General features: G+C 38.2%; 1 protein-coding gene across 3 annotated transcripts; it reads right to left on the bottom strand.

The window, feature by feature from the left end:
- Positions 1 to 4,331: 4,331 nt before the first annotated feature.
- On the bottom strand, positions 4,332 to 16,743 carry LOC139962968 (uncharacterized). Of its 3 annotated transcripts, none has more exons than XM_071963392.1 (6): positions 16,625 to 16,743; positions 9,860 to 10,195; positions 8,784 to 9,056; positions 8,037 to 8,177; positions 7,356 to 7,538; positions 4,332 to 5,759 (listed from the first exon to the last, which is right to left on the bottom strand). In XM_071963392.1, the coding sequence occupies exons 1-6, from the start codon at positions 16,680 to 16,682 to the stop codon at positions 5,653 to 5,655; spliced, it is 1,098 nt and encodes a 365-aa protein (XP_071819493.1). In that variant the 5' UTR covers positions 16,683 to 16,743; the 3' UTR covers positions 4,332 to 5,652. The 3 variants fall into 3 exon arrangements, with proteins under 3 accessions (XP_071819493.1, XP_071819495.1, XP_071819494.1); XM_071963394.1 differs by lacking the exon at positions 16,625 to 16,743 and adding an exon at positions 11,558 to 11,639; XM_071963393.1 differs by lacking the exon at positions 16,625 to 16,743 and adding an exon at positions 10,614 to 10,703.
- Between the last annotated feature and the right edge of the window lie 678 nt (positions 16,744 to 17,421).

Here is a 17,421-nt window from a genome sequence, read left to right as displayed (position 1 = left end):
ATAAGAGCAGACAATAAGGAGAAAAGCGAAGAGCGCCATCTATTTTCTACAATAAGCAACGGTGAAAGTGCAGTGGTACTCAATAATTGTTTGTACATAAAATTTAAGACAATTCATCCCACTAATGAAATGTTTATAATTAATAATATTTCTGATAGGAATAGCTAAGAAGTGCGATACACATCACGAGACAGAGACAAGTCCCTTCTTTCACTCTAATAATGTTTGATATCGGTCACGTAACAAACTGTCGCAGATAGAAGTTATGTCACCGATATCAAACATTAACAGAGTGATAGAGGACACATTGCCCTATTCCGTGATATGCCTCGCAATACCTAACTATTTCTATAAAGCAGTGGCGTAGGAAGGTACTTTTGAGTGGGGGGGGGGGGCTGAAGACTGATGGTCGGCCTGGGGGAGGGGTCTAAGGGGAAGGGGTGTCCCCTCCCCTTTGGATTTTTTTTGCATTTCCAGGTGGCCTCAGATGCAATTTGGTGCAATATAGCACACTTCAACACCCAATCCATTTTGTAAATAATTTTGCATTTTCACCTGGCCTTATAGATGCAATTTGGTGCTCCAAATGAGATTATTTTCTCATTTGGAAATGAAAAAGGGGTTTTCTGACTCGCGGAGCGGGGGGGGGGGGGCGGAATGATACTTCCGCCCCCATATTTTTCACTGGGGGGCTGGCGCCCCCAGCCCCCGGTTCCTACGCCCTTGCTATAAAGTAAAGATATTTAATTTTAAACATTTCGTTATGGACTGAGTTGAAACAGCAGTTTGTACACGATGTAGTAGAATTCAACGTAATCACAAATATAATTACTTTAGTGAATCGAAATTTTGGCGAAGATAGAAGTTATGTCACCGATATCAAACATTAATAGAGTGATCGACGAAACCTTGCTTTATTTCGTGATGTGTATCGCACTACCTTACTATTCCTAGAACTAAAGATAGTTAATTTTAATCATTTCGTTAGTACGTAACGGTAGTTTGTACACGATGTGGTGGAATTTATAGTAACCACAAGTATCCTTTTTTTTCAACCGAAATTTAAGTTATGTCACCGATATCAAACATGAACAGAGTGATAGAAGAGACATTGCGTTATTTCGTGATGTGCATCGCACTACCTAATTATTTCTATAACTAAAGATTTATAATTGAAAGCAATTCATTAGTGAGATGAATTGTATTTAAATTATATGTACAAATAACTTCTGAATACTGCTGCACCTTGACCATGGCTTATTGTCCGCCAGAAATTAGATGGCGCTCTTTGCTTGTCTCCTAAAGGAACTCTAGTCTCGCTATTGTCTGCTCTTATTGTCCGCTCTTAAAGTCCGCTATCTTCAAACAGGTTTGAATTGCTAATGATGCTCAGAAAAGGAGGTTTATGGAAGAAGGCTGTTTTTTGTACAAAATAAAGCTATATGAATCTCTCTAGTGTATTCCTATCTCAAGTTATGATTTTTCAACAAAAGAAAACATTGTTCGGCAGCATGCATATTTGCATGGTTGGTAAAATAAAGTAACATATCATTTACTTTAACAAAATAAATATAATAATAATGCATAGATGGCTACACTTCATCATCTGTACGGACTAACCATCTCGATATTCTTTATTATTACACCGGTGCTTATATAACGCAAAATCCCAGGGTTCAATGCGCTTAACAAAACAACTACAAAATACAAAAATACAATTGAATACAATTAACCATTTTTTTGTTTGAAATAAAACGTCTTAAACGCTGATTTGAAAGTGCTGATAGAGGTAAAGCTTCATATTTCTGATGGTAACTTGTTCCACAACAACGGTCCGACATGGCTAAAAGCTTTGCTCCCCGACTCGCTTGTTTGATCTACGAGTTTTGAGAGCAGAAGTTTCGGAGGATGACCGAATCATGCGAGAAGGCTTGTGGATATGGATTATTTCCTGCAAGTAAACTGGTGACAACTGATGAAGTCATTTCTATATATATTTGAGGATGCGAAATGGTATACGGAGTTGGCAAGGAATCCAGTGCAGAGAAGCCAGAACAGATGAGATGTGGTCTCTGTGAGCAGTTTTGGAAATAAGGCGTGGCGCATTATATTGAACTATAGCTGCAGTCGTCGAATTTGATTTGTGGAATAGCTGATAGCAAGCTGCAGCAGTAGTCCATAAGGGGATACCACAGGGCTCTGCACAGCAGCGCGACAAGCCACAGTAGTAATATATTTGCGGACTTTACCAATATTCCGCAGATGGTAAGAGCAACTTTTGACAACACTGGAGACCTGACCAGACATTGAGAGATGTTCATCTAAGCAAACACCAAGTACCTTTACGCCTTTTGACGGTTTAATAACCAATCCATCAATAGAAAGTGAAATCCTGTCGTACCGACGCAATTGATGCGGGGACATTAGACTGAAAAGTTCGGTTTTGTCATTATTTAGCTTAAGACAATTGTTACTGATATGCATAATGCAATTTGGATTTTTTTCCACGGCTTATATACAGCTTAAAGGGCCGACAGGATCATAACCGATGAACAGCTGTAAAATCATCGGCATATCGGTGGTAACTTAGGCCACAGTGTTGAATGATATCTTGCAGGGGTTTCGTGTAGAGTGAAAAATGCACAGAGCTCAGAGCCGATCCTTGTGGAAACCGATAGCGAATACGTCGAGGATTCGATAGTGCCCATTAACACAAATACACTTTGAACGATTGCTCAGGTAGGATACAAACCAATTTAATGCCATATTAGATATTCCAAAAGACGTCTGTAATATGTCTCGCAACTTCTCGTGATTTACAGTGTCAAAAACTGCACTGGGATCCAATAACACCAATAGTACAGCCTTATTACTGTCCATAATACACGATAAGTCGTTGTGTATTCGAATAAACGCGGTTTCAGTCGAATGTTTGGTTTTGCAGGCGGACTGGAACAACTCATCCAAGTTGTTGTTTTGAATGTGTGATACCAACCCCTTTAAAACAACTCTCTCGAGTACCTTACCAAGAAAGGAAAGGTTCGATATGGGTCTGTAATCGGTTTGTACAGAAGGATCCCGCATGATTGGTTTCTTGAAGGGTGTGAAGACTCGCGCACAAAGAAACGTCTCATGCCGGTAATCTGACCTAGTTTCGAATGAGGTGTAACAGAAGTGTTAGACACCACCATCGATCTCAGAAAATACACACACAGCTTGCTGCCGTCGGTAATTAGACACTAGTGTACAGTCAATACATGCAGCTACGGTCAATACCCACAACACAGTGTACACATCAGCGTGGACATCTAAGGTCTAGATAAAAGACAACAAGGTATCACGTTTCATTACTGTCTGCATTTTGTAGCGATAAGAAGAAAACGTCAGTTGCAAGCGACGGAAAGTTAACTTTTTTCACAGCGCGGCACGCAGTTTTGGGCGATTTTTCATTGCCTTTAAGGAGATGTATTTCGACAGCGGTCTTCGCTGAGGATTACATAGTACCACTGGTAAGGGATATATTTACAATTTGTAACAGATCTGGTAGGTGTGAGTTTAATGTCTTCTTTAGGAGCCAGGTTGGGAGAGTATCAAGTATACAAGATTTAGTCGGTGATATATATATATATATATATATATATATATATATATATATATTGTTTGCTGTTCCACCTACATAATTGCCCAATTGCCCTCTTTGCAAAGTACACAGTAGAATATGTAAATAACATTATTAGAATCACAAGGCCTGGGGTAATATGGGGACATAGTACACACATATATATAGGCTATATATGGCTATTTATGTAGGCTATTTATATAGGCTATATGTAGGCTATATATAGGCTATATATATATCGGCTATATATATAGGCTATACATATTGATATACATATATATTAATATATGTTTGACGTCTGGTGACTTAAGATGATCCTTGACCTCCAACGTAATCTCTATGCTTCGGTTTTTCAATATGAGGCATGCACATGCTATAGGTATACAAAGTATTCATAATTCTTATCATGAGATGTCGTGTTTACAAGGTTTTCAGCTTTTGACCTCTGGTGACCTCAGATAACCTTTGTCCTCCACCTATAAAAAATGTTCTTCTACTCACTCTTATGCATCCACATGCCAAGTATGAAAAGTAACAATGGTTCCTAACTTGAGATATCGTGTACATCACAACCTGGGCGTCAGACACACACGCAAACATGACTGCACGACTGCACGACTGCATGACTGCACGCCTGTATGACTGCATGTTTCCCAGATTCACGTACCAGATACTAAAATTCTCTACTGGTCTTGTCACAGTCATATTTATAATATATGGGATAGTTTTCAAGAAATTAAAACTTGCTCAAGACTCTATCATTTAATCGAGTGGCAGTGACATATTTAATTGGAGGTCAATGTTTCATAGAGACTACGTCGGTCTCAATTGAGTAAATCAGTGACATGGTCATAAATCCTTATGGTAGACGGACGATCACTAGTAAAGAATTCGATACGATAACCACCTGTTGAATCCTACATATGATATTATTTAATAAATTGTTCTTGACAACTTTGAGACTTCAGCAATGTTTATCTCTTTATTAACGGTACCAATGCATTCATTCAATTACAGCTTCCTCTGACAACCGAAAACTGCAACATTTAAAGTTTAACCAGAGAAATTCGAAAACACATAAATCAGAAGGCTATGACACTCTTGAGTCTTATCTATACTTTGTTTCAGAGTCAGGCACGTAGTCACGTGGGTGGGTGTCTCAATTATATATGATTTCATTCAAAATTCGGTCGGTAATTTTGGTTGGTTATGCCACAGCAGGACTGACAACTCTGTGATACTTTTATACTTCTTCATAATATCATTACAAAGGCTATTAGAAATCGAGACATTGTGACTTGATGTCGCTTAATAAATCTGGCGACACTTTATGCCGCTACCTAAATCAGTCAGGGGAAATTGATATAATTTGCCGCTCTTGTGCATGTGCACAGGCTTCAATTTGTACAGTGCATAGACTGCCACCTTTCAAAACCTGTTTACACAAATTGATACCACCCCCTCTTAAATCCCTTCCCCCAGACGAGGTTTCCAGAATTTGGCCCTGTTGACTCAAATGACCTTTGAAAATACACAAGAATGAAATACTTTTGCTGATAAAGTCTTGCTGCTACACCGTCGACCACAAAGAGGAAAATGCAAATTATTTTCTTGTTTAATTTGTTAGCAGGCTAATGTATTGCTCGGTGGGTACATAATGTTAAATGAAAAAAAATGGAGTAAACACCACCATCACCGAACAAATAAACATCACAGAGGGTGTTTCAATGTATGTATGGCAAACGAACCTCAGTGAGAAGAAAAAAGAGAGGCAGGCAAACTTAAAACATGAAAGAAAGAGATGTATAAAATAGTACAGTATACGCATGATGTTCAAGGGTAATTACTAACTGGGGTAAGTCTCGTCTGGGGAAACTTCACTTGAAAAAGCCCTTAAGTCAATTAAATCAAAGATAACCGTGGGTTTTAGCGCCTGCAAATCAGTATTGGTCTATATATACTTCTTAACCGTAAATCAAGAGAATCAAACTAGGTTCATTCGATAGAATCATAATGTATAGATGATGTTATCACTAAGGAGGGGGAACTTGTTTTTCTGGTCCACGGAATTGGTTACAATCGTTGTTGGATGACGGGCAGTGTTGAGAGCAATCAGCACCCCATCTACCCTTCGGACAAGCTGTGAAAAGAAAGAGAGATAGTGTGTGTCCAGCGAAGAATGAAATAATAAATAGTGAATTGTTGGCAAAAATAGGAAAAGAATCGAAAACTTTACTAAATTAACAATTATCCTCATGAAAATTTGTATTTGTTGAAAGGATTTTTCTCTTTTATCAATGGTGCATTTGAAATTGAATGCCAGGTCTGCGGGAACCCCCCTCCCCCCATCTCACACCACAATCCCCGGTTGGAATCAATCTCTTCATCTTCATAGTCTCTTGTTTTTGAGTACCTTCCTGGGTGCTCCCATCTGTTGAAAGTTTCTGTTTAAATGTACCTACTACTGTCCATCATTTAACCTCAGTTTAATCTAAATAATTGGTTGTCAAAATATTAGTATGCATGGGAACATATCCATCTGCACACCTTCTTCCCACTCCCACCCCCACCCCACCCCCACAATGCATTTATCGTAGAATTGATCGTTCTTTTGCTAGCCTGTCTAATCCGTCTGTTGAGCTAAGTGTAATGGCCATTTTCTTTGCTACGTCATCAATGTCAGAGTTGTTTACTTAAGTTAATACACATAATTTCTTGATCGAATTGACCTGTATACCTTATATGGATGAGTTTGTCTCATCCTGTGTAATTCTGAAAGTAATTAATGTATAGCCTTGATGCAATTGACAAGGCGCCTACAAAATGCAGAGAATGGCACACTAAACAATTGCCTTCCCTACAATTGGTATAATTCTTTTGTTGTTGTATATTACGGCTATTATTTTAACACACAAACTTTTTACAAAGTCACTCTTTATTTTGTCTGTTTGTTTTTCTTCTTCCAAGGGCATAGACAAAGCACATCATAAAATATAATGATTGTCAGTGTGCTTTTCAAAAAATCCGATAATCCTCGTTCTATACAACAGAGACCGTGATATTACAAGGCTGAATCACTCCAAGCTTTATGTTTTAAAAGGAAAACTTCGTCTTATCGTTGCCTTTTATTGCTGTCTTATGAAGTTATTCGTTCAATTAGTAAACACCTTAAAGGAGACACAAAACCTTATCATCTTCGTCGTTGTATGTAATAGAGATAACTGTCCATACATAACTTGCTCTAATAGCTGAGAGAATTCTTATCCCGTTTAGCAGATATAAAAGATTTGATGATCCTTCGCACAAATGACGCCGAAGACTTGATCAAGTCTATAACTCTGTCCACGCATTTTAATATTTAGAAACCATGTTTGTTAGCCACAAGCGATGCTGCGATCAAATTATAAACTACTTTATTATCCAATTACGTATGCAGACCTGAAGTAACTTGAGTTATCTTCTGCCCTTAGCAATACTGACAATCGAAATTGTCTCTTATGAAAAATCTGGTCTGGCGTATATCCAGAGTATTAACGTGGATGGACTTTAACAAAATTGTTGTGTCTTTCTTTAACTACTCTGACAAACTCAATCCAAGACAAGCAAACCTAATTTAGGACAATGAAGTTGAACACTTCAACGGTTCAACGAAGTATAGAGATTCCGTGCGTCCGCACCTGGTTAAAACAAGCATACAGTCTACAGTTGCAGCGACTAATCATAATTAGGAACATACCTCGATCGCACTTGTTACCATGCCAACCCGGTGCGCACTTGCACCCATACAAATCAGCAAAGCAGAATAGGAAACCTTTGCATCGTGTGTTTCCACCTTCCAGGTCACCGCATCGCAAGGTACTAACGGTATCCGTTTCTTCTTGGCCTAGGATGCCAGTGTAAAGTGGACTTGCTTCAAGTTCTAACAAGATAGAAGAAAAAGAAAACCAACACACATAAACAAAACCGAAAAAAACCACCATAGCAACAATTCACGTACCACGTAACCTCAGCAATACTTCCTTAATTAAATGGAAGTTTTCTCAGGTGATTCTTTTAAATTGACGACGTCTGTTGACTTGCAATTCCTTTGATCAAGTGCTCAGTCAGAATACAAAACAAGTCACCCACGCACACACGCAAAACAACAACAAAAGGAAGAAGACGAACAAGCGAACAATCCTTATCAGAGTTTAGGTTCACTTTGAATTCGTATTGTATCTGTTGAATCACATACCTAGTCTGCGAAACTGAAACTTTTGATTTCTCACCAAGATATGTAATTTCCAATCATATAGCCTATCGGATATTAGTTTGGTCAAATTGGTTATCAAATACAAAATGACGCAATAACATTATATGCAGTTCTTAGGTAATATAACCATATAATTCTTCGGTTAAGTAAAAAAGGCCTTCACACCTTCGTCACAAACGGATCCGCCAAATGGAGGCGGACAGGTGCACTGATCTGATCCATCTTTGCCTACTCCTCCATTCAAGCAAGGGAAATTACTACGAGATGAGCATTTTCCAATTCTATGGTACATGTCAGGTGGGCAACCTACAGCAAGATACAGAAATAAACACATCAGTTCAATAGACTCAACAAGTCTTGGAGTAAATCCTCAGTGGTACGTAAACTTGCTTCTTAAAGAAGAAAGATGAGAGGCTACGGGTGTAGAGAGGATGGTAGAGGGTGACATGGAATGGGACCGAAGTATGTGGTAAGGAAGGGAATTTCGCCGCTTTGATTTCATCGATGTTTATATCTTCGAAGTGTTGTGCTTGGTAGTAATTAAAGCACTGTTAATTAATCAGAAAGACGCAAACACAATACTGTAAGTTATGAATATATGTAGTCAACTCTACGCACGTAATGCAAAGTAATGCTCTACATAGGCACACCACAATTAAAAGGCTGTAAAATTACTTCAAGATACTGATTGGAAACAAGTATAAGTATCAATTAGTTGGCCGTAATACTGATCGTCAGCACTGTTTGATTCCTTTTCCAGAACTAATTTGCCTGTATAAAGAAACATTTGCCAAGCTTTGGGGTCACACGTGATGTGGCATCTGATCCATGATTGGCTCAACATTACCTTCTTCAGAACATCATTAATATTCATATATATCATATATTTTGCGTTCATTTAAAGTTACTCACTTGCGACGATAACTTCGATTTGGGCGAACAAACCTCTTCTTCCCCTTTTACCGCGTCTGATGGTAAAAATACCCGCAGCGCCCTCTATTTTGCTCAGCTGCAACTTAGGACCGGTATAGATGTTTCTTCTTTTGCCTTTGCACCACTGAATCTGCCAACATCCGGGACTCCAAACCACTCCAAATGGATCGTGAGGAGCCAGATCGGTTTCCGACGGGTCACCAGAGGCAGGATAGAGAGTAACAGTGAACACCCCACGAGTGTCAAGAACCTCTGTAATTAAACAATAAGTTGTTATGTATTTATATATCTATCTATCCATCCATCCATCCATCCATCCATCCATCCATCCATCCATCCATCCATCCATCCATCCATCCATCCATCCATCCATCCATCCATCCATCCATCCATCCATCCATCCATCCATCCATCCATCCATCCATCCATCCATCCATCCATCCATCCATCCATCCATCCATCCATCCATCCATCCATCCATCCATCCATCCATCCATCCATCCATCCATCCATCCATCCATCCATCCATCCATCCATCCATCCATCCATCCATCCATCCATCCATCCATCCATCCATCCATCCATCCATCCATCCATCCATCCATCCATCCATCCATCCATCCATATATATATATGTATATATATAGATATAGATATAGATATAGATACATATATATTTATTTATATATAAATATATATATATATATATATATGTATTAATGTATATATATATATATATATATATATATATATATATACATATACATATATATATATATGTATATATATATATATACATATATATATAAATATATATATATATATATATATATATATATATATATACATATATATATTTAAATAATTAAATATTATAATTATTAATTTATTAATCAGTAATTATAATTAATATATTAAATATTATATAAAAATGTATATATATATATATATATATATCGCGCACGGTAAAATATGCGGTATTTTGTGGTTGAAGTTGGCATTATAGGCAGTATATACGTACGACCACTTAACTCTCAAGAGTTTTATAGACTTACTTGATTCTCTTTTTACAAATGTTCGAGCAGTGGTGGCTGAATCCAACGTTGCTTCATACACGCCGTAGCGAAGTCCCTTGTACCTTTTTGGCTGGGCGACGGTCAGGGTGCATCCCCAGAAGTAGTCACCATGGTTTATCTGCGATATCTTCACGCTATCGCTCTGAAGTCCCGTATCTTTAGTTATTTCCAAATCTAACTCTCCACCAATTTGTGGTGAGTTAGACGTGTCAATAGCATAAACATTAAGAGCAGTTTGACCAAGTTGGGGGCAGTTATTGGCCACAAGTAGACCATTAGTAGTTCTCACGACGTTGCTTCCATGTGTAAACGATACTGTATTAAAGAAGAAACGTCACCAAATCAATCCATTTATTTCGACTTCCGAATCGATATAAATATCGATATGCAAGTACATCTGAAAAATATGTCTGTAACAAAATATCTCACAACATTTGTGGTGCCAAAATAAAGATCTCAAGCTTATCATATTCAGTAAATGTACTGGGAGGGGGGGGGGGGGTGTTGGGGAGGGCGAAGGGTGGTTATCTTTGGTGAGAAAAATCGGAGGCAGCCCATTATACAATAAACATTATAAACACTTGGCATGCCCAGAAAAAATGTACGAAAGAATTTGCGACTTGAAATATTCGCTGTACTGGAAGATTTAGTTTTATTATATTTTACCTCTCGTAGAGTTAAGGAATGATGATATTTAAATCATTAAGTGTCAAAAAGAGGGATTGCTTCTTACCCCAGCAGAAGGCTGTCAGCAGCACTAACAGTGGAAGGTTTTCGATATGCTTCTCCATTATAACAAGGCTGATAAGTAACTAATTGTAAATTACAATTGAGAAATAAACGGCAGTTTTTTACCGACGACTTATCCTATTTTTTTTTATCAATGACTTTGATAGGGAAATTATTGACCTATAAATATTCAATATATCATCTGATGAAATAAGTGAAAGGTTTACTAGGATATGCACGTATTGCTCTCTACGGATATTATCTGCTTCTTAAACATTTTGAATAGATTTTAATTTATGCACAAAAGGAATAATTCTTTTACAGCCTCCTATAGTTTTGTATACTGACAGAATGAGTCCCGGACTTGCACAGATTTTGTGAGAATTTCTCAAAGTCTATGCATAAACCTGCCAGTGTTAAAACTATTCTGAACCTATGATAAAAAAGTATGTTATTGGAAGTTTTCATACTCCACAAATCCGTTTTATTTATTATTGTTTTCGGAGTCGGGGCGTGATTGTACACGTTACTATAGGCAGCATTGATACTCCACAAAAACTATTGTTCTGTTTTACATTTTTGGCACACGGTCTCAGGAAATATGGGGGTTAAGCAGGGGAAAAATCCCTTGTCATTGGGGAACAAAGGCGATACCTTTCAAGGACAAAATATTACAGAGATCTGTAGAATATGGAAGAACTACCAACTTAAATCTACTAATCAATGAATATGTAATCAATATGTGACAGATAAGATTCACCAAGGATGCTCTTGCACTCCTTTTAAGTTTAAAGTGGCAAAAATTCTGATCCGAAAGACCTGTAACTTCCGATAAAAACAATAGGTTTTATCTACTCAATATATGTGCCATTATATACAATATATGAATTTCATTCAAGATTCTCTCCATGACATATCGTATACTTACAGAGGGCAACACATACATACCCATGTAATATCCAACATTTTGTAATTACCGAAGAATATTCCTTTTAAAATGTGAAGACTGTACGGAGGCTCCATTAACGCTCGATGGCTCCGAGAGAGGTAGGGAGAGGGGGGGGGGGTAATTTTTGTCCGAAATAAATCTCTGTCGAATTTCGCACAACGACAACTATTTGCTTTAGATACAGGGTCCTGCGCTATGGACAATTGGACAATCAACTCTGATTGTACTTCGACACTGTTATGTCGATATTCAATTACTTAAAATTCGTAAATAAAGTGCTAGAGTTATCGGGAGAGACCTTTCAAAATTAAGGATTTGAAGCGACAAAAGCAAAATGACAAGGAATTACGCTAAAATATTGAGACAAAAATAAGTCAATTATTCGTGTTGGAAGGTTGAAATTTCGACATAAAAGGTCTCGAAGTTATGATAGAAGTGGAAATTTACAAATTAAATGTAAAACGGTTGTATAATATAGAGATTACACTTTGAAATTCCGATATAAACGTTGGAATGTTGTGATTAAAAGTAAAGTTTTGAGAAATACGTACAAATGTCGTGATCAATTCGTAGATAAAGCATTAACATTTTGAGATAATGTTGAGGTACAACGTAACAATTCAGAGATGGCCATCGTAGAATCTGTAAAAATCGTATTCCTCTGAGGACACGACCAGCAGACCAGTGCGATGCCACAGAACTGGCAAGCAGAAAACACTCAACATTGCCTTTCAAAATATCGTTGGTTCAGACCAATTTTGAAATCGTTATTATGTAGATCAACGAGAGTTCCATGATTCTGTCACCAATGGTGATCTGACATCGTAGAAATAATATGTATAGGCCACAGATTTACCGATCTTAGACCATAAAATAGTAATTATTTTCGTAATCGCATTATCATTGTACATGCCCCCAGGAACTACCAATTCCTTCCCGACAAACCGAATGAACCGACAGCCTAGAAGTATCATCGTGTTAATGAAATTTTACTAGTCCCTGAGAACTAATATCCCGAAAAAAAAATCATGATTTTTGTGACAAACGGCAAGATTTGCCTGACAACAGTTGCTATACCAGTTTAAATCGACATAAACCGATTTAGATCGACATATACCAATTTAAATCGATGATATGTAAAACAAATCGGTATATGTCAATTTAAATCAACATCTACCATTTTAAATCGATAATATGTCGGATTAAATCGGTAGAAGTCAATTTCCTTGGACTTATACCAGTTTCAAGCAACTAAATTGACATATAACTATTTAAATCGACATATCATCGATTTAGCTCATTAACATATTCCAAATCCCGATTTCGATGATGATTGACATGTGAAGAAACATCACGTGTACACACGCACGCACACACATGTGTGTGTATCACTGAACTAAAATGACATTATTTTAATCCAGTGGTGTGTATTTATGATTTATATCATAATTAGTGTGTTTGTTCGACGTGGTTATTATATCATTCATGTTGTTCTCAATACACGTCTCCTGTACATTAATGAGCGATACGAGTATATGAGTCGGCGGGCTTAACATAAAATGTCAATATATTTGAAACTGCCTCGTATATACGGTACAAAGATAGGCCTATATATAGTGTGCAAGTGTTCATATGGGGGATGATTTTTATTCATGAGTTGTGGTGCCAGATTGGAATCAGCCAGATATAGCTTGTACACACGATATCTCTAGAATCATATAATATGTGTAGTTGAAATCATACTTGGTATAAATCTTGGTCATGTGTATTTGACAAACCACATGTATTTTTTGTTTGGTTTATGGTTCACGTCTCATGATTTTAAAGACTGGACGAATTTAACATAAATTTTCTTCAATCAATCAATCAATCAATAGTCATAAGCCAAATTGGCCCGTTGACCTCCCCGAAGATTATAAACATTCTTAGGTTTGTAACCTTTTATAATGTTAATCCGGTGCCTGCCATCTTCGAGTAGCTGGGCTGCAGAACGGCCGGACCATTTGGTTAGATTGTCAATCCATCGTAAATGCGGTCGGCCTGGCTTACGTTTGTAACCGCAGGGTAGCCCACAGAGTACAGCACATGTAAGGCCTCCACAACGTACAGCATGTCCGAACCATTTTGCGTTATGTTGAAGAACAGTTTCAGACGAGAATAGCCAACGGCCCGCAATCTTAGTGTTTAGTTCCTCATTCGACACATGGTCCTTCCATGTGAGACCAAGCAAACGTCGCCAAATTTCTCTACCTAAAGCGTCAAGGCGATTCATGTCAGCCGCTTTTATGGTCCAGGTGCTACAACCGTATGTAAGACGAGATGCAACCAGAGCTCTGGTCAGGTGGAGTTTAACATCCATAGAGATACGATTCGACTTAAAATATGCACAGTAGTTGAGGGTTGCCTTTGTCATGGCTACACGAGCACGGATCTCACGACTATCGTTGAGATTGTAGGTGATGTAGGTGCCAAGGTATTTAAACTCAGGTGTACGCTTCAGAGGGTTGCCTCTATAATAGATGGTATCAACACTCATAGAAGTTTGAATAATCATGTATTCTGTCTTGTCCGGATGAATCACCAAGCCATAGTCATCAGCAATGTCTCCTAAGATATTCAACATTGCTTCAGCATCAGTAGCAGAGAGTGCCATCAAGACTAGATCATCTGCATAGCGTTGTTCCTTTGAGGCAAGACCGTCAACATTTGGGGCAGGCAGATGATTGGTGCGTTCGTCCCATTCACGCATTATGTACTCTGTGTATATGTTGAAAAGAGATGGCGAAATTGGGCATCCCTGTCGTACACCGGCTGGCGTTGGAAACGGAGCTGAAGTATGACCCTTTCAGGAGATGGTACCGTGTGCGTCACTGTAGAGATTCTCAATGATCCGGACTAAAATCCTCTGCCATACCAAGCCTACGAAGTATCTCAAATAGCTTGGTGTGAATAACACTGTCAAATGCTTTGCGAAAGTCAACAAAAATAAGATGTAAGGGTTGTTTGCCTGCAAGGTAAGCTTGTGCCAGGCCTTTAACGCGGAAAATTGCATCAACAGTAGATTTACCAGGGACAAATCCACACTGTGCATCTGAAACTTCTATTGCAACAAAAGGGATCAATCGTTGCTGGATTATGTTGAGGATAATCTTGCTCATGTGGCTAATGAGAGCCAGTGTCCTGTAATTACTACAGTTGCCACGGTCGTTCTTTTTTATGGAGAACTATGTATGAAGAGTTAGTTAGAGAGTAAGGCCAGGTTCCTGTCAACCACATATCTTGTACCGCATTATCCAACGCAAGGCGAATATGAGCATCTTCAGCTACTGATTTGATGAATTCGCTAAGGACTAGGTCAGAACCAGGTGCTTTGTTGTTTTTCAGGCTCTTGATCGCAGTGTTGATCTCTTCTGATGTTGGTGGGTGGGGAGTGCATGGATAACGGATGATTGCTGGTCTTTGGTTGTCAGAGTGGAACAGTTCGCGAGCATATTCTTCCCAGCGTTGAACTTCATCATCAACAGTCAGTAGAACACAGCCGTTTTTATCTTTGATGTTGGCCAAAGGTGCAATTGGTTTCACTGTGAGAAGGTTGGTTGTCTTGAAAAGCGTTCGTGTATCATTTGTAGAGAAAGCATGATTGATCGTCTCTACTTGTTGAAGTAACCATTTTTCCATATCATCTTTGCATGCACGTTTTACAGCATTACGAAGTCGCGGAAAGTCAGCAGTGGTCCTTGCTTCTCTCTTGTCTTGAATTAGCTGTATGGTTGTGGGTGTCAGATAAGGCTGTTTTATACGGAAAGGAGCAACGTTGCATGCTTCAACAGCATTCGTATGAATGAGCGTGGAGATTTCATCAAGTTTATTAAACTCATGAAGCTTATCCCGGACAGCATCACAAAGGGTCTGTGTGGTAGTTGGATCACGGAGACTATTCAGGTCGGGCTTTGGTTGCTGCTTAGTATTGCATAATTATTTATATAATGGTTCAGCATAGCTATAGTGTAAACTTGTGAAGACAATAAATACAGCGCAGTAGTTACTGATGCACGGTTGTGGAACATGCACAGTAGTTATTGTACTAGCTATGAGTATCGGGTGCACCAAAGTAAAAACTGGATCGTGCTATAAATCAGTAGCATGTGCTATTAGGATTACAGTAAGAACTGAGGATATGTGTTATTCCAACAAATCCCATATATGTATGGTTATTTTTGTACACTTAACTAGCAAGAAGGAACTGTTTATAAACTACGCTACTGTTTCGTAACATTTGTAAATATTATTCATAAATTATATTCATGTTATGCTTTTGTTACAAGTACCACATATAGTTTAAGTTAATGTTTCTTTAAGACTGCAAACAATCCTTTTTGAAACAATGATGTTGGAATATTAGGACAAAAGTTGACTTGGCCCATGGAAGAGAGGAGGTGGATAAATATTGTTTCCTTTTCTGAAGCGACAGTCAAGTTGCTTGTAATTTGAGAAAATATGTTTTGAACTTTATCACCTTACCTTGATAATGTATGTATGTATGTAATTTAGATCCTCCTGCAAGCAGGAACTCGCGAAGAAGCCATCATTGGCTTATCAAAGCCGCAAGCTGACCGAAGTCAGTCTCTTAGATTCATATTTATCGTCCATGATTATGAATTGTCAACAACTCTGTAACTGGACGACATACATTAATCTTGGAGTGACTCGAACTCGGAACATTATGATTGAAAGGCACCGGCGTTAACCACTGAGCTAACACTCCTGGCTTGCTGGTAGGTTTCAATTTTTGGTTCCAAATTAAATATGTTTAACGTAACATAGTCAGTGACAGTGGGAGGGAGTGGGGGGGGGAGGGGGTGGTTAAATCAGAGGCAATCCATTACAAAAAAGTGATTATAAACTCAGAATTACATGACATGCCCAGAAAAAAAAGCAAGATAGAAGTTGCGACTTGAAACACTCTCTACTGGAAGATTTATTATTAAGTATATTTTACGTTTCATAGACTTAAAGTATGATGCTATTAAATTCATTAAGCGACCAAAAGAGAGATTGCTTCTTACCCCAGCAGAAGGCTGTCAGCAGCACTAACAGGGGAAGGTTCCCGACAAGCTTCTCCATTTTAACAAGGCTGCGAAGTAACAAGTGATTGCTGAGAAATAAAACAGGTCTGCATGTGTAGACGATAAACCGAACTTAACGATGACATTGACAAAGGTGAATCATCAGATATGAATATTTAATAGCTCTTTCTGTTGTATCAAAGTAAAGTAACCTTATATAGTGAAATATTACACAATTTACAATGTAATAATATGCGCATGCGTGTAGCCAGCTATCGTGGTCTGAAAGGGCAAAGCCAAACTTTTGTTAGCTTCCTGAAATAGGTGTACCCTTGGGGGAGAGGTGACGCTATTGGAGGAGTGGACCTCTTGTTGTAGTGTGAAAAATGATGGCATATTGAAAGCTTTAATCACCAGTCTAAAAAACAAAAAAACTGTTTACCAGAATTTTGCGAGGCTATCAAAGAAAATCTCCACTATTCAATTAACTCACATCACTTCTATGGTCAACCCAAGTGCATTGATCTTTTTACTTTTATTCGCCACTGGTGCCTAATAACCTGCTTAGTTCACTTAGCCTTTTGATGTCATTGTCTGTATTCTACGTTTATTCCAGCGTTCTCAAAATATGACCTAATTATTGAGATCTGAATGGTCTATTGTCGTTCCATAAATTTTTTGCATTTGCAGCAATACTGCTTTCAAGGGCGGTGGAAGCACTTTTAATCTGGGGGGCACCAACGTCGAAGGGCACTTTGCAGAAATTCGATAGGACTGATGCAGCCTGATATTTAGTA

Source organism: Apostichopus japonicus, chromosome 21, assembly GCF_037975245.1.
Source record: "Apostichopus japonicus isolate 1M-3 chromosome 21, ASM3797524v1, whole genome shotgun sequence".
Classification (NCBI taxonomy): Eukaryota; Metazoa; Echinodermata; class Holothuroidea; order Aspidochirotida; family Stichopodidae; genus Apostichopus; species Apostichopus japonicus.
The sequence above is the reverse complement of the archived record's forward strand: the minus strand, read 5'-3'. Positions and strand labels throughout refer to the sequence as shown.

Coding starts and splice junctions, on each gene's coding strand:
- LOC139962968 (XM_071963392.1), bottom strand. CDS start 16,682: ATGGAGAAGCTTGTCGGGAACCTTCCCCTGTTAGTGCTGCTGACAGCC. Junction 10,196..16,624: donor GCTGACAGCCTTCTGCTGGG/GTAAGAAGCAAT, acceptor TCTTTAATACAG/TATCGTTTACACATGGAAGC. Junction 5,760..7,355: donor TGGTAACAAGTGCGATCGAG/GTATGTTCCTAA, acceptor TTCTTTTCACAG/CTTGTCCGAAGGGTAGATGG.